Source organism: Melozone crissalis, unplaced genomic scaffold, assembly GCF_028551555.1.
Source record: "Melozone crissalis strain CALT ecotype California unplaced genomic scaffold, PUWL_Pcris_2 ptg000033l_1, whole genome shotgun sequence".
NCBI lineage: Eukaryota > Metazoa > Chordata > Aves > Passeriformes > Passerellidae > Melozone > Melozone crissalis.
Window position 1 is genome coordinate 17,261,640 of NW_026535811.1, and position 22,607 is coordinate 17,284,246.

The 22,607-nt window shown below is 40.2% G+C and overlaps 1 protein-coding gene across 4 annotated transcripts in view; it reads left to right on the forward strand.

Annotated features, from left to right (window-relative positions):
* Nucleotides 1–22,607, forward strand: part of MPPED1 (metallophosphoesterase domain containing 1) — a 60,925-nt gene that overhangs the window by 20,288 nt on the left and 18,030 nt on the right. For all 4 annotated transcript variants that reach the window (XM_054282071.1, XM_054282070.1, XM_054282068.1 and 1 more), the window contains exon 4: nucleotides 10,514–10,739. In XM_054282071.1, coding sequence (XP_054138046.1) covers nucleotides 10,514–10,739 — 226 coding nt within the window. The remainder of the gene's footprint in view (nucleotides 1–10,513; nucleotides 10,740–22,607) is intronic.

Here is a 22,607-nt window from a genome sequence, read left to right on the forward strand (position 1 = left end):
TTTTTTTGTGAAGGTGTTAGTCTCCAACAGGTTTGATTTTTCTAGATAGCTGCTTCCAGTACCTTCCATAATTTTGCAGCTAATCCAACCTTCTTACTTTTCCTTAATATTTTACTGGTTTCTTGAGAAAGTAACTGACAGACTCTGGCACCAACTTTTCCTCCAGTGACATTCTTCCTTGCTGCTGCCAGATTTCCCTGTTTATTCCTTCATGTACAGGGCTCACTTTCCCACTTCTTTGTCTAATCCATGTCTCCTGCTGTCCTTAGATTACAATTTTGTTTTTGCCTTGCAATAAACACCAGGTTTGGTACAGCTTCCCTTGATCTCAGCTTCCCCTCAAGCACGAGATGCAAACCCTCTTTCTGCTTTTGCTCCAAGTCTCTATGTGCATCACTGATTCCCACCTTTCAGTTTTCAGTTCTGCCATACCCTCTTGGGTCTGTGCCACTCTGATCTCTCTGTTTCATCTTTCCAGATGAACTCGCCCTTCAGCAAGTTCAGATTTTATCTTTGCGCTTTACACAAAACTCCTGTGCCTGTCTGATGGAAAATTTATTTTACATTACCGTCATTAACTTCCATGGGCCTTATGGTTCTATCAAGCACATGCTCAAGTGTTGTGCTAATAGAGGCACATTGGCTGGATGAGTCATCCCCTAAAATCTGTTCTCTTTTTCTGACAGTCCGTGGTTCCCATGAAGGCCGCCACCAGCTCGGTAACGGCGCTTACGATCCCAGAATTGTCCCTGCCTGGGGCTGGTACCCAGGTGCTCTGTTTTGGCAGCCCTTTAGTCACCAAGTTTTATACTTCTGACCCCTAAAGCCCTCTAGTTCATTTCAGTTTGTTCTTTCTGGTGATTAATTGCTTTCTGTCATGTGTGTTTTTCTCTAAGCCCTGTCTCAGGGAGAGAGTTGAGGTTTCACTAGGACTGGCTTGGTGTCTAATTCTGTGGAAGAGATAAAATGTTGGTGATCGCTGTCTGGGCTTATTTTCCCAGCCTTCTCTGGTAGGCAATCCAGCATTACTTTTAATTTAATATATAGATTTTTCTTCTCTGAGTTTTTTAATAGCATTTTGGGTCTGTGCAAAGTATGAGCACAGACAGTTTTGCAGCAGAGTTCCAGAATAAGCACAGTTCATCCCTGTGCTGTCATAACAGGGATGTTGAGATGAACTGTGCTTATTCTGAACCTGTCACCTACTAGTTTCATTTGGTATTTCCTAATACTGGAAGAGGCAAGTGAAAAAATTTATCATTCTTTATTCTGCTTAAAAATTTTTAGGCTCTTTCCATATCTGCCCCTAAGATATTTTTCAGGCTGAAGATTGTTCAGAAGTCCTTAAATGCCTTTGATCATCTGTGTCACTCTTTGTACCTCTTTGTTCCTCATCCTTATAAAAAGAGTGAGACCAGAACTGCACATGTTCTGAGAACACTACAGATTTATTCCCTGCACAATGAAATTTCCTAGTTCTCTTTTCCTTTTTGGTCTTGTGGATTATTCTGTTTTTAACAGAACAATGAGATGACATTTTTCAGGGTAACTTAGGAAATTAAGGGAATAGGGGATGAATAGTCAGTTTACAAAGCATACAAACAGTGCCAACCTGCTCATTGCCCTCCCTTCGTTTTTTTCTGAATATACCCCTCTCCTGCCATCATATCTCAACTTTTTCCTTTTTTTATCTAGTTTGTTCTCTTACTGTATTTTTCTTCCAAATTTAAAAATTCAGTTTTGGAGAACCAGAATAAGATGAAGTACAAGGTATGTTTTATGGTAGGAATGAACAGGAGGCCAAGAACCCAGGGAAACTTTCTGATGATTTATAAGAATGCCTGGTATGACTTTGAATGTGTGCTAATTTTCCAGCATGTTCAGGAGATTTTAATGATAACATTTCAAACAGACAAAAATAATCTGCAGCTTTTTCATTATTTTGGGTTTTGTTATTTATTCCCTTCCTTACCTGCATGTCAATCAAACATGTTGTAGGACAAATACAAAGACATATGTCCTGCCTTAGTACACTCATCAAATACTGACTCCAAAACCATCTCTATTTTTTATCTCCTATATTGTTGGCACTGAAAATTGCCTGCTTGGCTCAGTTGCTCATGTAATTCCCTTTGCTCAAGCCTGTAATATTATTTCCAAATTGTGCATGCTCCAGGACCCGCTGTCACTTTGAGCTTGTGGGTTACTTTCCTGGAAATTTAACTAAATAGCTGATCTGTGGTATAAGCTGCAACACACACTTCCATCTTTTCTCTGAGAATTCCCTTCTGTGCATGGATCGGGAAGATTACTTAAACTAACACATTGTGTAATATATATTGTTTCAGTGTGTTTGCTTGAGATTTTCCAATTTCTAAGACAGACTTTCTATTTGAGATTCAAGTTCAAGGTAAATTGGAAATAAAAAAAAGAGAAAGTGACTTGCAGTTGTAATGGAAAACAATAATTAGCTCTTCAGAGTATTTTCCTGAAAATATTATTACATGTTGTACACACACAAACACAGACAAAAAAAAGGATTACATTATTTGACATGCATTTCAGAAGTTGACCTAGGAAAACTCAGCACAAAGGATGAGATTTTTTTTCAGACTAAAAAATAATTTAGAGTGAAGATGTCTACCAATTGTAATAATTAGCATTACTAGAACATTACCTGTTTCTAGAATTAGATTGTATTTGATCTAAACTTGTAGTATTAGATTCTGTAGACAGAATCAGAGATTTGTTAATAAATATTATCTCTACTTTTTAAAGGTTTTGAAAAAGATCTTCAGAAAAACTTGTGGTCACTAGGCTTAGCTTTACTTTTGCTTTACTGCTCAGCTTTGCAAAATGATAGTAATTATTTTTCTTCCTCTCTTAACAGGTATATTTTTAAGTTCAGTAATACTCACATTTAAACCAGATTAAAACCATGTTGAAGGTGAAAAAAATCAGCTTCAGAGCAGCAAAAGGAATTAGAATTTATATATTGTAGTCATGCCATTTTGACCATCGATAATTACACTATTTTTATGTTAATGTAGAAATCCCTTGAAAGAAGTATTTAAGCATTAATTATCTATTTACAAAAGAATGGCTTTGGAAATGCAGTGAAAAACATTGAGCTGTGCAGGGATTCAGAACAGATGTCAGTTTTAAAAGACTGGGCATACTGAAAACAAATGTTGGTTTTTACTGCTGTTCTTAAATGTATGGTGGCTTGATGCGTTTACACATCCAAGGCTCAGACACAGAAAATTGCACTGCAATGCACTCTCCCAGTACTTCTCCAGTTCTGGGGAGTTAGGATGTCCTAGGAACTTCAGAATATTAAACTGGCTTCTGTGAGGAATATTTAAGTTGCATCCCTGTATTGGGAAGATGATCCAAAGGAACTTTTTTCCACATAGACTTCCCGTGCCAGTGGTGACAAGCTGTAGAGGTGATAGGTGCTAAAGCATTGTTCCTTCATTTCCAACTTCCAAACCCATGAGCTTCTGGGGGATGTCTTGAACTTTGTACTAATATTGAGCTTGCCTCCTTCCACTCATGCATTGAAAAGTACCCAAACTCCAGGATTCTGAGACTGAGGTTTCACAAATATCAAGATCCCTGACCCTTCAAATGAGCAAGTGAATAAAAATACCTAGTCTTATGCCAGACTAGCAGACAAGGGTAGCTTTAGGAAGGCAGTGTGGCCCAGAAGTGAACAACCACAGAACTGGAAAGATCTGGGATGTGAGTCTGTGAACTGTCATTGCCTCTGGCAGAGAGATTTGAAAGAGCCTGAGGAAGACAGGCAACCAAATTCAAGTTAGTCATCTTCAGATTTGACAGCCTCTTTATTTTTCCCCCTTGTGAAATTGTGAAAATGATGCTTGATCCACCTACTACATGAATGTGTTGGAGGATTAATTATTCTCAGCACAGCACTTTGAACACCTATTGTGCAGCACTGTACACAAACATTAAACATGGTTATTAGTGCTGTGCACCTCGTACGCTGACATGACACATGGCTCTTTGTAGTCTTCCCTTCCAGAAGGTGACAAGTGGGAGATGCTGAAAGCACCTCCGTGGGATCTGAAGATCTGAATAGGAATCTGTATCAGCGTGCACAGAGATCCATGTAGGAAGTGTAAAACGTTTTTTAATTGTTACTTTTTAACTCAGTTTTCCCAGCTCCTTCCTTTTCATGGTCCCCAGATACAAGTTGTAACCAAAACTAGAATATTTCAGGGGGCAGAAAAGATGTGGTAGGAATTATATCTCCTCAGAAAATTTAAGATTATAACTATCCCAGGAAGCAAAAAACCCCCAAACAGAGTTATGAAAATGGACTGTGACTTACATAGTCAGTGATTTTCAAGCCATCAAGTGCCATAAGCTGAGGGGACACATCAAAGGAAGGTTCAGTACAGGCAGACATTGCAGTTGTGCAATTTTTTAGACATCTCTTACAGACCACAGGTGAACAGAAGGTGCAGATCCATGTAACCTTTTGTCTTGATTCAGTGCAGCTACTCTAATGGCCTAGTTATGCATTGGGCTGGTTCTGCATAATTGCAGGGTAATTAAATAAACCAGGCTAAAAGGAAGCCATTTTTCCTTTAGAAGTAATTTCGACCAATTATATGTGTGTGGGTGGGTATAAAGCACAGTATATCAAAGAGCCTAAGTTGGATTATAATCAGGTGTTTTTTTAGTTTGATTTGCTTTCGTCTATTTTTAAGGAATCCTGTTTTATCAACGTGAGCAGTGTTTTATGTGTTTGCTGTTTTAGTGTTTGGTATAATTACTGGCTTTTTCAATGCTAGAATGGATAGAGCTGGAAGGTTACAGATGACTTCAGAGGGAGTGTTCATTTACAGTATTATTCCAGATTACACACCATACAAAAAGTATGTTAATGTGAATTTCCCAGACATCAGCACCAGTGTTTAAACACAGAACTGTCAAAAAGATGCTAAAAAGCAATCTGAGACAGTTATGCAGTCTTTCCACTGTATCACTCACTGCTGTATTCTAAAAGGTTGAAATGAGAGGGAAGAAGCACTAAGTGGGCACTTACGTGATTGTCACTTCTTTTAATGAATACTAAAAATTTTGCTCAGTACAAAGTACCAGGAAAGAAGCAAAACACATCTGCCTGTCCAGGTTTGCATTTAGCTCAGCAAAGTTGGGAGCTGGTAACCACTGTGAGCTTCAGAGGAGGTCCCAAGTTGATAAAGATGCCTCACTTGGTACAAGAGGAGCCTGGATTATGGACACCATGAGTTTGCTCTTGGATTATTTGCAATGTTTATCTGGTTTACTTGGTTGATAATAGAACAAGATGAACCCTTAATAACACAGACTTCCACTTTGAACAAGCTCAGCTGCAGAGAAACAGCAAACAAACAGTGTTGCTCAGCAGGCTGCATTATGTAGCCTGTAGTCCAAGTAATGGTTCCCCAGCACTTCAAGTTATTTTGTAAAAATTATGTTCACCATAAAAAGAACCTACTGGAGTTTGGAAGCAAAAAATTGCTGCAATAATTCTGTAATTGGTGCATAAACATGCAAAAATTAGATGTTAGGTTGATTTTCTTAATTAGTAATCTGCAGTAATGAAAGGAATAAACAAAGATGTTCCTAGCTGAAGAAATATATATGTTCCTATACATATTATATTACCAGAACTGCTGTCATATTCTTATCCTGAACAAATGAAGGCTAAGAAACTTTCTGAGGAAGCTTTGCTGTAAACTGACAAAAACTCCATGGATGAAGTGAAAAAGTCTGTAAGATGATAACACATCTGGCTATATATAAGTTAAATATGATAACCTGAGCTTGTTGATAGTAAAGTAATCTCAAATGATAAGAAATTATATTGATGGAGGAAATTTAGGGCTGATTTTTTTGTGTAAGGGGTTGTTCTGGGAGCAGAGCCACTGCTGCCTGACTTCTTGGATCTTGTCTTATAGATCTGCTGTGGGTTCCAAGTTGCCTCATTCCTTTGAAACCTCTCCTTCAGATTGGGGATTATTTACCTTAGACACTTTCAGGAAATTCAAGGGAACATAATTACCTTTGAGGTCTTTATATAGTAAATGGCTTTTCAATCTGCTGGGCAGTTTCAGACAGATGTAGAGTGACAAGCAGGCAGAAGTCTAAAGCATTGTACTTCAGCAAGTTCCATATTTTCCCTAAGAAAAAAGATATATTTTCTAAAACTGCTAAATTAAGGGCAAGATAATGTGTCTCCAGCATTTTATTGCATATAAGGGGAGATTACAAAATGGAAAGGGGAAAATAAGACAGGAGCGATAAAGAGTCATATAGCCAAGAAGAAGGAAAAGGATGGGAGAAATCTCTTATCCCACATTAAAACAGAGGCTGACAGAGGTGGATGGTGGCTTGGAGCCCCATTCCAAATTGGCAGAAGGCAAAAGTTGAATGTGGCCTGAAAGAGAAAGCTCAGAAGCCCAGGGCTGAATCTGAGCCAGTGTGTTTCTTATAGGATTTTGATTTGTAAAAGTTTCATTCCAAATCCAAATAGGATGAAGTGGATATAGGTTGATTATGGCGGAAAATAATTTTAGTTTCATGCAAATTAAACTAAAATTTATGGGAGTTAAAAACCCCAACACTTATTTTAGGGAAAAATAAAAGAAATTTTGCCTAGAAATGAAATTTTTATTCACCCCAAAATATTTTAAATGGACATTTTGCTTAATTTTTTTTTCCTTGGTAATGTCAGAAAGACTGTGTGAATTTCTAAATATAACCCATTCCATCCAAGTGGCATTTTAATACAGAAAAAATATTTAGGTAAAATTTTTCCAACCGATTCTAGTTGCAGTTTATGGCCAGATTAGAGGCATATTTTAACATATTTTAGCAGAATCTTCTCAGGTGCCAAGAACAGAAGGATCCCTGGACTTTGGACAAAAACACTTGCCTTGTTTTGGCTGGTCAAGAGAAGAGATCAGACAAAAAATGTAACTTCCCCCAAATTCATAACTTTTCTTCTTTTTTTTCTTTGTTTGAAATTACATCTTTGACTCCCATAGCATATGTTCTTGCATGTGTTTCTTGGCACTCCTGAAGGGCAGATCTGTTTCTTACATGCTTCCTGCCTTATTTTTTTCTGGGGAATTAATTTTGTCCTGGATATGTGTGCAGGATTCCTGTGACAGCCATAATTTTTCTTTAATATCATTGTATACATATAGAGCTTCTGTATTAATACTGAGTTTGCTACCTGCCCACCAGCAAAGCCATATGCTAGAATCAAATGTTAATTGGTTATCAGTTGGGGATTTAGTCCTACTCATCTGCTAGATGGGTAGTATGAGAAACTTATACCAGAGTTAATGGAACATACTCTCTAGTCTTGTCAAATTGCCCGTCTGCCATAGACTTGTTCCATTACAACCAAAACACAAAATGAGGTTTGGATTTGTTTTAGCATTGCAGGCTCTTTAAAATTCTGGTTTGTTTTTCAGTGTGGCTTGACAGGAGTCTAGAGAATCAGGGAGGATGAAAGGGACCTCTGGAGGATATTGAGTTCAACCTTTTCCTCAAAGCAGGCATGGTTAGAGATCAGAACCTTGGCCTGGTGAACTCTGAGTGCCTTTGAGGGAGATTTCCCAGCTGCTCAGGGCACCTACTTCACTTTTTTACCATCCTCATGGTAAAATTCTTTCCTTGTAGCATGTTCTCACTTGTGCCTGTTGCTGTTTGCCATGCATCTCTAAGAAGGACTTGCTCTTGCATTTACCCGGGCTCAGGTGGTTGCAGACCAGCAGCAGGGTCTACCCTGCATCTTCTCTGGGTCTGAACAGCCTCAGATCTCAGTCTCTCCTCTCATCCCAACCACCTTGGCTGCTCTCTGATGGGCTTGCCTCAGTTTCTCAGTAGCTTTCCTGTCACTGAAGAGCCCAGGATGGGACCCCACACTCCAAAGGAGGTCTCACAAGTGCCACATGGTGGAGAAAGATCACTTCCATTGTTCAGCTGGTTTCTGAAAACTCAGTGTGGTGATTAACACAGCCAGGGTGTCACAGCCACAAAGACTCCCTGCAGAGTCTTTTTGAGTGCAGTTACTCCATCCTGGGTGCAGCTGTGGGAATAACTGATGAACATGGAAGCATTTGAATTATCTACGAACAAGAGCTGTTGGGATAAAAAATGGTAAGTGTTTGTTCTAGGGCTGTGCATAGGAACACAGCCATACAACAGCTCTAAGATTATGTGCCCTTGGGGATGTCCTGTTCCTAGCCAAGGAAGCCAAGGCTGCAAACTGTGCAGAAATCTGTTCCTTACACATAACTTCACAGCAGCAGTGCCTAGGCAGGAACAAGATTTCAAAGATTTATACCTAAGTCTGACTTTGTAATTCAAGAGCCCTCGTAGTATAAAGCAAAGCGCATTCTAAAGTATTCCAAGGAGCAAAGTTTGAACAAAACATTGCTAAATCTATGAATAAGCAGCAGAAAGTACCCTGTTAGTAAAAAAATTAAGATTTGAAAGGTAAAAAGTGTAGTTAAGGAGACAAAGAAAAGAAAATAATTTTACCAAAGACTGGTGTGGAATGAAAGAATAAAACAAACAACTGAGATGCATACTCATCAAAAACACAGTTGTTAATTGAAAAGCTGACAGACCTGTAACTACAGCAGTGCCTCTGGCCGCCACTGTAATAAATGTAACTGTACATTTAGAGTAATTTGCTAATTTGCCTAAGTAACACCCACAGACAGCAACATGACATAAATACATTAGTGGAAGCAACAACTATAACCAGCTCATACAGGTTCTTGGCTGCTAGATGGATGGATTAGATGAGCTGGAAAAGATTTACTGAACAGAACAGAAATGGAGCTGGTAACCACATTGTGGGATACAGGATTTCTTTATTCCTTTAAGGCCTGAAGATGCCTCATGTTGCAGCATGTAAATAACATTTTTAACTTGTGTGTGTGTGTACACACCTAGAAAGCTTGTACAGGTGGAGTACACATCTGCTAAATGCCAAGTGTTTCAGAAACTAAAGAGAGAAGCCTTTCAGGTAAATAATTGAATCTTGAACCTTTAACATGTAATTATAAATATCTGAAAAGAGTTTTTGGTAAATACTCTAAAGACATGTATGTATTTGGTCCATAGGAAAGACTGGAACCTGTACCATCAGCTTTCCTAATACAGGTGTTCCAAGTGTCTGAAACTTGTATTTCAGAATCACCCACATCTTCATCTGGCAAAGTTCAGCCCTGTGTCACCTCCCTTAGGCTAGCACTGTTCTGTCTTCTGTTTCCATAGCTCTGAATCACACTGTTGCATTTTTTTCTGAAGTCCTACTCATGCCAACTTTTGTCATTGCATATTAACTGTTTTTTTGTGTTCTCTAAGTAGCCTGCCTCCAGGTTAAGCTTGGGCCATCACTAAGGATTTTTATGTTATCAGCAATGCATTTCTAAAATTAAAATCCCAAAAAATTGCTGTTACGCAAGGCGGGTTTAATTTTCAGTAAGATATTTCTTTCTGGTCCCAATCTCCTCTTCTGACCGTCTTGATCCTGATGCAAATTAACAGTGCAGAAACAAAGCTAATGAATGCAGCTTTGCACAGTTTCTCTCTTTGTTTCTTCCAGATGTGCTTAGGAGGTTTGTGCTGAGCTGTTTGAGACAGGCAATGCCAGCTCTCAGGGGCAGAATCCAGTGAATAACCAAATGCAGAGTCAGGTGAAAAGTTTCTGTTTCAGTGCTGCTCTCAGGAAGAGCCCACGTGTGTGGGCATATATATTCTTGCCTTCATCAGGAGGTTGATCTAAGGTTTTTCACTAAATACGGGTTGTAAAATATTCTTGAACATGAGTCACTTTAAATTATAGTCTGCAGAGCTAAGGGAGTCACTGAGAAAATGGAGCAGGAAAAAAGCCATGGGATAGAGGCAAAGAGTGAGATTTCACTGTGGGATGTGGATTTTTGACAGCCAAACTGAGTCCATGCCTTGCTTGAAGGCTTGATATTAATGTCAGGGCACAGACCCCTCTGGCTGACCCAAGTTCTGAGTGTCAGTACAGGCTGACAAAGACCTCAGCTCTGGGAGAAGAGAGCTGACATGATTTTATGAAGCATTACGGCTGATCTTCTTTGAACCCTAATTTCTGTCAAAGAGTTATCATCACTGTCACAGTAAATGATACTTGCAGCACAAATGGCAATTAACTAGAAGTAAATAGTAGAGCAGAAGTCTGCAGACTGGTTTTTAAGGTTGATGAGTTGAAAGTAATTTCAACACATTAATGCTAAGCATGCTAAATCATAGTGTGCCATGAAAAAGACAGTAATGTCATTTACCTGAAATCAGCAGGAATTACAATAACATGTAGTAGGGGTAGGCTCGATTGTTTCAACTATGTGAGCATATTACAGGAACCGATAACACTTTGTCTATCTGTTTGCTTTTATCAGATTTTTCATAAAACAAGTAATTTGTTTGTTTTTCACTGTTTTAGGTAGCCTGCCCTATGAATACAAGATTGTGATAGCAGGAAATCATGAATTGACCTTTGACCAGGAATTCATGGCTGACTTAATCAAGCAGGACTTTTACTATTTCCCCTCTGTTTCTAAGCTGAAGCCAGAGAGCTATGAAAATGTACAGTCTCTTCTAACAAACTGCATCTATCTTCAAGACTCTGAAGTGACGGTGAGGGGATTCAGAATATATGGCTCCCCTTGGTAAGCAGGTTTTTAAGCATACATAAAAAAAATATTGTTGATTGCTATCACATCAGCCATTTTGTCCGCATCAGCTGTATTTGAATTGCTGTGTTAGGAAGAAAAGTAACACTCACTTTTATAAAGTTTTTATATTTTCTTGTAATGAATCATTTCTGTGACAAAATAATGTACTGTACTGTGGGTATGGTTAACCAAATAATGATGGGAAAAAAAGATGGTGTGCTCTTCAAACTCTCAGCCAGGAACAGTTGTTTAACAGTCCATGCAGGGGGCTTTTGTGTCATAAAATATGTTTTCTATCCTTGGTGAATTTATTTAATTACAGGTTAATTTTATCGCAAGGGTACATTCTTTTGACAATTTCTATCCTACAGAAAGTATTGGAGGTTCATTAGTGTGTACAGTAGTCACTTAATTGAGCAAGCTTATTTCAGCAACTCTGAAGGTCTTTTATTGCATATCCCTCAGAACCTTACTTTCTTTTATAAAGTAATAGCTTTCCTCAAGGTCTAGCTGAGCTTCTAAAGTCAACAACTCAGTGGCAGCTTAATATTTCATGGATTTTGCTCTACTGCATAGTGATCACTTAGAACCCTTGACAGTATTGAGGGCAGGTGGACTTTGGTTCCTGACTTCCTTGTATGTGCTGCTTCTGTGTCTCTTACTAATGTCCCATTCCTGTTTATTATTTCTGCTGATGGGCCTGTAAATTGGATCTTTTTGTGAGCATTTGGTACATGTTTAAAATAAGTAAAAATGTATTTTAAAAGGCAGGTTTTAAGGGAATATATTATTCTTCCTTTTAACATCACATCAGGCTGAAATGTAGCAAACAAGTTGTCAAACCTGATGCATATACCCTGATGTAAATTTTCAGTGTGAATAAACTGTGAAATCTCTTGGATTTTTTTTCTTTTTTAGTGAAAATAGTCTTTTTCCCATTTGGTTACTTGAGATGGGTGTTAATTTTGTCTGAGCTTATTATTCTACATTTGTCTAGATTAGTTTCTTTCTTAAATGCACCCTTCTCTTTCTCCCTTTCAGACTTCCAGATCTTTCTGGTTTTTTTCAACCTACCAACCTGCTGTTTTATAGTTCATCTTCCTCTTGTGTGTACAATGTATGCAGTCAGTGTGCATTTTACTTAATTTTCCAAATTATTTGGGAAGATGTTAGATGGTATCAGTCCCAATATTAACTTCTGAGAAATGCCACTTGGCATCTTTTCCCATTTTGATGTTGAACTGTAAATACTGTAATTACGCTCTGTTTACAATGTGTCTGGCCACCTCATGTCTTCCTTGCAATGTTGGTAATCAGGCACCATATTGCCAGTGTCAGTAATAATTTTTTAGGCAGTGAAGTACCAAAAGTTGCATGGAAGTCTAGAAAAATGAAATTAAAACAAAATGCTATCTATAAAGTAGCACTATGTAGAGGCTAAAGAGAACCACTTGAACTTTCTGTGTGTGATTAGATCTGCAAAACCCTGTGGAGAAAACCTTTAGTCCACCCACTAACCCATAAATAATGTTTCTGTAAAATCAGCTCTACCACATTCCCTTTGTGACAAATCCTGTCACTCTGCACAAGTTGCCTGAGCTATCTGCCATGATCTATCCTTCAAATAAAAACAACACTTTCCATCTCTTCTGCAACTCCAGGTCATGGCCACACTTCCACACTCCATGTTTTACAATGTTGCTAAATCATCTCCCACCCCTTTATGATCCAGGAAGTGAGTGTTGTGAGGTCTCCTGAAGATATTTGCTTTCTCCATCTGGGAGAGAGTCTTGATGAAAGTCTTCCAGCCACACTGAGCTTTTTTGCTCGCTATTCAGCAAGACAGAATGAAGTTTCCACGCCAATTGATGACGTGTCCAGTGGAAACATCAACAGTAGTAATAACAGCCCTTCATCAGTCTATCAGGGCAGCAGATGCAGAGTCCCATCAGCCAGGTCACCAGTCAGAAAGCTTGGGAAGGCAAACAGCTCTTGTGTGGGGGTTTGACTAGCTGCTGCTGGATCCCAGGCTGCGGTACACTCCTGCGCCTAGTGAGCACCACTGTTCTTTGGCATTTCTGTTGCTATACTTTGTTTGCCCTAAAAGGAGAGGTTTGTCATGTCCTCTCTGGGAAACCAATCTCAGTTTCTTTCTACATCATAGTAATGTAATCTCTAAAAAGATACAGAAATTTGCTGAACTTTACATAGTGAATATTTTTTTGAACTAGCATTAAAAAGCTTGTCCGCTAGAAAATATTTATCAACATAGTCAAAACCTCACAATTTTAAGTTTTTTAAGGTCTCAGAACTCCATAAGAAAGTCAAATTTCATGTAGTTGCTTGTCTAATATCCTAAAACAATTTTCTTTTTCTGCTTTAAAAATATGCATTTAAACTTTCCATTTCTAGTTGCAGCACTGACCTTCTGTCTTTACATCACCTTTTGTAGAAATAATTAGAAGCTAGAGATTTCCCTCATTCATAAAACATGTTGATCAATAGTTGCAAAGTACTTTGACAACACTGGAGTAAGGTCTGAATGAAAGCCAAGCAGCATTAACTTAGTATCATTTACCTGTAGCCATCTGCATTTGTATAAATAACCTGCAGACATTAGATTATACTTCTATTTAAAATGTTTTAGTTGCAAATTAAACCACGAGAGCTTGATTGGTTTGTATAACATGCCAGTCTCTAAGGTCTTTTAAATATGTACCACTTGCGTGTGGTTAAATATTTTTAATAGCACTTCGTATTTGTCTTCTATTATTATCTAAAACCAAGTGGTTATTTTTAATTGCACAGAAGAAATGGGACAGTGTTTTGTCTCAGAAACCAATGCTCTAACTCTCCTGGGCTCCAAGGGCAAGAATTCAAGTGCCAAATTGAGCCTCTACTCACTAAAAAAAATTTAACTGTCTTAATTGTTAATTACACAAGTATTATCATTGAGCAGGGAACAGCCATTTTGAAATGCCACTTGCAATGCACAAAAGCAGCTACTTAGGAATTAGCACTTGCAAAAGCCATATCTTGGACAGTGGATTATCAGGATAGATGATAAGGAGGAGAAGTGTGAAAACATTAGAAGTTTCATGAGAAACTCGGTAATACCAAGACTTGAAGTGTGTCCAGAGCAATGCTGACTGCAATGGGTAGCTGTTTGGCCTAGGGGCATGATGCTTCTCACAGTGCTTATGGGGCTGGCTGCCAGATCTGGATGGATGAGCAGGGCACCAGTAAGAATGCAATGTGCTTCAAAGAATCCCAGGATGGCTCAGGCTGGAAGGGACCACAGTGGGTCACTCGTCCCACCTCCCTGCTCCAGCAGGGCCATCCCACAGCACAGGGCACAGGATTGTGTCCAGAGGGGTCTGGAATATCCCCTGTGAGGAGACTCCACACCCTCTCTGTTCAATCTGTTCAGTCCTCGGTCACTGCCCAGGACAGAAGTTCTGCCTCCTGCCCAGGTGGAACCTCCTGGCCTCAGTCCCTGCCCGTTCCTCTGGTGCCATTGCTGGGCCCTGGAGCAGAGCCTGGGCCCTGCTCGGAGCCCTCCCTGCACACAGGGACACCCAGGGCTGAGGGCCCCTCTCAGCTGGGGCTCCTCTCCAGGCTGGACAGCCCCAGCTCCCTCAGCCTTTCCCTGCCACAGATGCTCCAGGCCCTGAATCATCTCTGCAGCTCCACTGGCCCCAGTCCAGGAGCTCCCTGTCCCTGCTGTGCTGAGGAGCCCAGGACTGGACACAGCACTGCAGATGTGCCTCACAGGGCTGGGCAGAGGGGCAGGATCACTCCCTGAGCTGCTGGCACTGCTCTTCTTAATGCACTTCCTTCAGTACAGCTCAGATGCTAGGAACTGTTGGCTCTTCTTCAGTATAAAGGCTGGACACTCTGATTTATTTTTGCAAAAACAAGTCATAGGAAAATACACTCTAGTTTCATCCCAGCAAAACCCAGGGCATAGCCAGAACATATTCACCGGCCTGGAAACAATCTTGTGCACACACCAGCTGTAGTTGCTGTGAATGTAAAAGAGAAGACTTTAGTTTTTCAATAACATTTACTGTAAAATGGAAAGCTTCTACTTGAAAAGTACTTTTAAACTCCCCTTTTGTTCTGAACTGTTATGAAGATAGACAAACTGGCAGATTGAATGAACACCAGAGAAGTGGCAGAGAAAACACCCTTAGGTGTTTCCAAGACTTGGCTAGACAGTCATGGCTGACCAGATCTCGTGGTGGTGAGAGGTAGTGAGTGGTAGGTTGGACAGCAGATCTTCAGAAGTCCTTTTTGAGCCATCTTTCTGTGATTCTGTCAATCCCACTATGGAGCTAGAACTGTGTGTGAGGCAGACACCTGAAATGGGCAGGTATCAACAAAGGCCTTGTAACAGGGAGTTTGCTGTTGTTATCACACTCACTACAAGCAGTAGATGGCCCCTTGAAGCAGAAGGTCTTTGTCACCAGACAGCGTTCTTTGATATCAGATAGGGTATTAACTCTATGATGACATCATTCATGGAAAAATACTAATAATTTATTAGTGAGTATTTGAGTTACAGATTTTCAGCCTTCTATTGTAGTTCATCATTCCCTCCCAGTACTATGTTGCAGGTAAGAGTTTTGGTATTAGCCACAGCTTGAAGATAGACTATACCATTCACTCTTGTTTCTGTAACTGCCAAAGATTTTAATTGCACAATTACACACTGTGTTTGCTCAAAAAGACCTGATGCATTCAGTGCACAAGATCTGCTGTGCTTGCTGAACAAGTCCACTGTATATTAATCCTTTTACAGTTCTTATTCAGAAATGCCCTGTAAAAAACAAATGCCTATAAAGGTGCATGTGCAATTTTGTATGGACATGGGAACAGGTCTCTGAGGTCTGTAGAAAAGATGTGCATCTGCTAAAGGACTGTGTGTATGGTCTGATCTGGTGGAAAATGGTGAGTGGCCTTTCTGTTAAGAAGTGGATGATTGTGCATTTGTGACAGGATAAGAGTACATATTTTACTTGATGATGCAAAAGAAATGCAAGTAGCATTTCTTTTGAAGGAGAAGATCTTCTTCTAGCTTTCCATAAAAGTTGTAAGCAGATGTATACAGTTGCAGGAGAAACTTTGGTCCTCCTGCTTTCAAGCAGGCATGCAAGGTGGCAGGAAAGCATGTTATCTCTTTCAGCACTTGTTTTCCATTTTCCACCATGTGGGAAAGGAAGGGACAATCACAACTCTCTTGCAAACATAGGACAGTTTCATTATTCTAAATGACATATTGGTCTGGATAACTTAAAGAAGCCCTTTTGGATGAGATTGCCTCCAGACTCTATCCAGAGTGCATTTCTACTTGGCTTCAATTTTTTGTAGAGATCTATTCTTGTGAAACAGAACCTCATTTTTCTTTTTGCAGAAGTAATTTTTTTTTTCTAGTGTCTATGTATTCTCATTTCCTCCTTCATTATTTTGTTAAAGGCCTTCTGAACTTCAGAAACTTTTAATTTCCCAGTCAGGGAAGATGTGAGAGCAAATATTAATGTCGGTTTGGAAAGGCATTTGTGACCATTTGTCCTGCAGAGACAGATGCCTGGGCTGGACTCCTGGAGTTTTGTAGGTTCCCTCCAATGGAGCATTGATTAGATTTGGCCTGGCATGTTTACACATGGATCAACAGCTCTGGTGCCACATTATTTTTCCAAAATTGGGAACTGAGCGAAGAAAGTTAAGGTATGTGGGAAACAGTTTCTTTCTGTTTAAGTCTTGTTTTTATTGAGTTTAGCAAACTGGCTGAGGCCCATCCCATGAGCTCTGGCTTCATCAGAGAAGATGGGTTAATTCCTTCCAGTTTAAAGAACATCAGCATGTAGGTTGCATTAGTATCATCCCAAAGCAGCCTTGACAGGGACCTTATTCTCCAAATCATCATCCCCCTTTGGCTGGAGAGCTGGAAATTGGTTCCAACCTGTTGTCCCTTTCTTGGTGCACTGCAGTTGTCTGGACTATTCCAGCCAAGGGTCTTACTCAAGTTGTGCATCTCAGTTGATATTTTCTTGTCTGATTTGTGTTTTATCACAGAGTAGGTGACTTTGTTATTTGACTTCTTGTCAAATGTTCTCTTTTTTCTTTCTGTGTGTGCATGCACATGTGCACATGCACTTTGCATAGAAAGGCTGGTAACTTCCATGTGTAATCAAAACAGTTTCAAAGAGCATGCAAAGGGCCAAACTGAGGCAGCCCTATTTTGGTTCCACACAGACTCCAGGCCTAAGTCTCCATTTCAGTGCCTTCCTCCTCCATCTTTTCAAGAACAGCTTTTCATTCCTCACTGAACTCAGTTTCCGTCAGCAAAGATTTATAGATTAATTTCATGAGAGAGACACGCTTTCATTTTGCCAGTGATGAATCACCTAATGTTTACTTTCTGGGACCTTGTACAAATTTTTAGTCATTGAGGTGAACATCAATTAAAATGAAACTGTATTAAAATAATATATTGACTTCATTTAACATAATAAACCTTCCAAGCTGGGAATGTGGCTTCCATATAGAGCAGCAGCAGCAGCTCAAGGTGTTACACTGTGGGTTTCACTCCCTAGAATTGACAGAAAAAACTTCTGCCTCAAAGTGACCATTCCAATTCTTAGTTCTTATGTCCCCTTTCAAATAAAAAAACTTATTTAGCATCTTCCACATGACAAAAATGTTTTATTACTGGACAAAACCATACTAGATGTTTTTCGTAGTAAAATATCTGATCCTTTTATGTTCTTTTTTTGCTGCACTCTCACTTGGTCAAAAGATAAAAATACAAATAACTGAAGTGCACTTGCTTCTGTACTGTTTCCTGAGGAAAATTCCCTCTAAAACACTTCCAAACTTCAGATTAAGTGGATTTCTGAGCAGATGGTTTGTTTTCCATGTCTGTGCTACAGTTTTGTTTGGATGGATGCAGAAATCCTGGATGTGGATGAATTATAGACTGCTGGGTTTGGCTGCTCAGAAATATGTTTTAAAAGTGGTAGATGTTCCCTGATTGTTAAAGTTGGGAACTATTTGGAGTTGTTTTAATTAGTGACTTTGAGGAAGGCAATAGAAGTGAGTAATTTAGGTAGACTTGATGTGGTTCTTGAAAAAAATGAAAGTAGTCAATGGGAATAATAGACTCTACTCACTATTTAGAAATGAGGCATCTCAGGTTTCAGAAATTTTTGAGAGAAATTTGTCATCTAAGCCTTCCTGATGTGGCTGTTTTACTGTGCTGAGAATGCTGAAGATATTTTCTTTCAGGCATTCAGTATAAGGTAGGTAAGACGTGACAGATGTGTAAGAAATAGCAACATTTCTCAGAAGAGAAAAGTTCATCATCCTGTTAAAATATATCATCAGTCTGAGGCACACAGATACAGGTTTAATTGTATTTTAACAGAATGCTGGAGGGATATATTTTTTTTCCTCTTTCATACTTGCAAGAAGCCATTTTCCATTTTGGAAGTGGTGCTTCTAAAACTACTTAAAACCACACTGCACTTGTAGTTTAGTCTGCAGCATATGGAAGATTATAAGCATGGTTTTTCCTGCAAAATTATTTTGATCTATTAAGCTCAGCTGTTCAGGGAAAGTGGTGTGGAGAACTGAACGATACTGAACTTCTGGAGTGTGAAAGGTCTTCCAGTGGCAGAAAGTGAGATTTAACATCCTGCCATTTTAGCATCACGAATGGATCACTGGATCATTTTTCTCCTTATTTTTTCTTTTGTTTAACAACAACAACAACAACAACAAATAGCTTAAATTGGTGCATTTGATGTGATAAATTTGTCTTGGAAAGCCTTTCATTTTCTGCATGACTTGAACATACAGGAGATGTGAATGTCATTCAGCAGGCTCTGAGTATACAGGTGCTACTGCTTGTGTGAGCAATCATACTGAATTCAGGAGAGGTCTTTTTAATGAATGCTTCCATACAAATTAAGTGAGTGAAATGAATTAGCAAGAATCATTAACATTTCTGAAAAAGTGCATGGAAGAAAATAAAAATTTGTTAATTCCAAGTGAATTTTCTGTATCACATTGAATGAGTATAGTTGTTATTAACTATATAAACTCTGCAGTAGGTATGTGAACAAATGAAAATGTGGACTGAACTACACATATTGTAGTCCATAAATACCTCACAGTCAAACCAATAAGTTCTAGTTATTAGGTATTCCTGAGTCACAGCAGTTTAGAATATCACTTTTTTTATTCTTTTCTTGTTGATGAACATTCCAGAAAATGTTTTCTCTCAAATAAAATTTCTTCTCAGCATTGCCTAGGGCTGAGGAGTCTGGAACAGAGCATCACAACAGAGGAAAATCAGTACTTTAGAAACCTCTTGCCTGTTGTGTATTAGAGATATGGACCAGTTCCTTAACACATTTCACTGTGACCTCTTGCAGGGGGAGTTTAAGCAGTTAATGAAGCCAAAGTAAGAGCTCACTTTGCAGTAGAGCTCTTCCACCGTGTCTGTACAAGTGTGCAGGACACACACATGCACGTATGCTGAATATAGACCAGAAATTACATTGATTTCAACATAACAATTTTGGGCAAATCCTATTTCTTGTAATGTCTGAACATTTTGTGTGGCTTTGGATATCTTCATGTGAGTGGAGATTTGCATTTACTTGCTTTTCAATGTTCCTCCCTTTAGTTAAATTTGAGAGCAGTTGAAAAGTATATTGCTTTAGTTTAATTAGCTTGGTAGGGAAAAGTCCTTTCTTGGGCAGTAATTATTAGTTGTATATTATTAAAAGGAAGTAGTTCACGTTCAGTTACTTAGCAGAAATAATTGAATCTTCCGATCCAGTAAACTAGCTCACTTTGGATTCAGCTGGTTTTTAATTTAAGACCTGTAGAAGAGGAGACCTGTAATCTCACTATGGGGAATTGGCTTCACTTTCCTGCAGTCCATAAACCACAAGAGTGAAATTGCTATCCCCCACAGCAGTTTTCTCTTTATTTTTCACATTTGCTTGAAAGTTTAATTTTATGAAACAGAGCTGATTTTAAAGTTTAAAGTGCTTTTTTTGTTGTTGTTGTTTGGCTGCTTTTCCCCCCATTTTTTTTTCTTCTTAAACAAAAAGACTACCAGCTCTATCTGTAGTCTGAGCTGTAATCCCAGACCGCAGCAATTTCAGGGTGTTTCAAAGATGTAAACACAGTTGGGCACTGTGATGAGCCCCTTGGCAATATTCCAAGAGAAACACAAATAGTCAACTAGTTCAGAGTGGGTCTGTGTGGAGCTGATTCTCAGCTGGAGTAGCTTGGCAGTACTCCACCAGCTTTCAAGCCATTTACACCTGGTGAGAATCAGCCTCCCTACTCCATGGTAGCTTGTATGTGTGCATTTTCCCCAGGTTTTAACACAGTAAAGGTGTTACTACATCAAGAAGGAAATGGTGGCTCTACATGAAGAAGTGTAAATAGAGCCACTGGCATAGGGACTAATTGTAACAAAGCTGTCTGAGTTCTTTCTCTTTACCCTGACTGGATTTTAAGGGGAAAAGTAATTTACCACTTGTGAAACTGTTTTAACACAGAACACTTCCTTTGGAATTGCTGTTCATAAATTATTTCATTTAATAAATTAGCATTGTTTAAAATGAATTAAAATGAGGATTTTTCTTCACCACTAAGAAAGCAGACAAAATTGGAAGCAATCATAGAATTGTTTAGGTTGGGAAAGGCCTCTAAGATCAGGTCCAAGCATAAAACAAGCACTGCCAGGGCCAACACTAAACCATGGCCCTAAGATCTACACATCTTCTGAATCTCCAGGGCTGGTGACTCAGCCACCTCCCTGGGCAGCCCCTTCCAGTGCCTGAGCACCCTTTCCATGACAAAATTCCTCCTGATGTCCAACCTGAACCTCTCCTGGCACAGCTTGAGACAATTTCCTCTCATCCTGTCCCCTGTTCCTTGGCAGCAGAGCCTGATCCCCCCCAGCTGTCCCCTCCTGTCAGGGAGTTGTGCAGAGCCAGAGGGGCCCCCCCAAGCCTCCTTTTCTCCAGGCTGAGCCCCCCCAGCTCCCTCAGCCCCTCCTGCTGCTCCAGCCCCTTCCCCTGCTCCGTTCCCTTCTCTGGACACGCTCCAGCCCCTCCATGTCCATTTCTTGTCCTGAGGTTCCCAGAAGTGCCCCAGGATCTGAGGTGTGGCCCCAGCAGTGCCAGCCCAGGGGACAGTCACTGCCCTGGCCCTGCTGCCACACCAGGGCTGGCACAGCCCAGGTGCCATTGGCCTCCTGCCCCCCTGGGCACTCCTGGCTCCTGTCCAGCTGCTGTCCCCAGCACCCCCAGAGCCTTTCCCATCTTTCCAGCCCCTCTGCCCCAGCCTGGAGCTGCAGGGGGTTGGTGTGACCCAAGGCAGGACTGGGCCCTTGGCCTTGTGGAATCTCAGAGCACTGGCCTGGGCCCATGGATTCAGCCTGTCCAGATCCCTCTGCAGAGCCTTCCTGCCCTCCAGCAGATCCACACTCCCACGCAGCTGGGTGCTGTCCATGAACTGACTGGGTGTGCCCTTGATCCCCTTGTCCAGATCATCAGTGAAGACATTAAACAGGACTGGCCCCAGTGCTGAGCCCTGGGGACCCCACTGGTGCTGGCCCCACCTGAATGTGGCTCCATTCCCCACCAGCCTGGTTTTATACCCAGTGAAGCAGTGCCCACCCATGCTGTGAGCATCCAGTGTCCCCAGGAGAATGTGTGGGAGACAGTGTCAAAGGCTTTCCAAAGTCCAGGGAAACACAACCACCTTTCTTTCATCTGCTGAGGGGGTCACCCTGTCACAGAAGGAGCTGGGTGGGTCAAGCAGTAGCTGTCTGTCCCAAACCCATCTTGGCTGGAGCTGATTCCCTGGGTGTCCTGCATGTGATGACACTCAGCTCTTGGGTGGATCCCATCCAGCCCCAGAGACTTGGGTGTGCCTCAGTGTCAGTGGTGTAGCAGTCACTGACTCTTTCCCCCTGGATTATGGGGCTCCATTCTGCTCCCTGTCCTTGTCTTCCAGCTCAGGGGCTCTGTACAATGAGTACAACCAGTCTGACTGTTTAAGAGTGAGGCAGAGAAAGTATTGCGTACCTCAGCCTTTTCCTCAGTCCTTGTCACCATGTTTCCCCCTGTAACCAATAAAATATGGAGATTCTCCTTGGCAATCCTTTTGTTGCCGATGTACTTATTTTTTTACTGTCTTTTACATCAGTAGGCAGATTAGGCTCTATCTGGGAATTGACCCTTCTACTTTTTTCCCTGCATAACCAACAACATCCTTGTAGTCCTCTTGAGTTTCTTGTCCTTCTTCAGAAGGTCCTAATTTCCCTTTTTCAGACAAAGCTTTCCGGATATTACAACACGGGGTTGCACCTATGCATGTCAAATATTTCTAATTGTGTAATATACATGAGATAAGTACATTTTTAAGGTATCTCAGATTCCTAGATAGCTGAAGGATAGCTGTTAAACATGTACATTTTTGTATAGAAAGCTATATTGCAGCAGTTTGTTTCCACCACTGCACTGTGGAGTGAATTTAGGAGTGTGGGAAAACGTAAACATGGAATTTAGGATTGCTTGGATTTTGTTCACTTCGGGTAGACACATGGCATATGAACTATCAGTATGTGCTTTTTTAAACAAGAAGTAAGTTCATCTGTTGCTAGATTTGAAACATTAATAATAATACACTTCATGCATATATGCACACATGTTGCAATAATTTATTAGTTTTGGAAGTGTTTTCATGCTTGTTTAAATCAAAATGGATTTGAATTTTCTAAGTAAAAGAAGGTAAAAAAAAAATAAAAAGGGAGGAAAATCAGAAAAG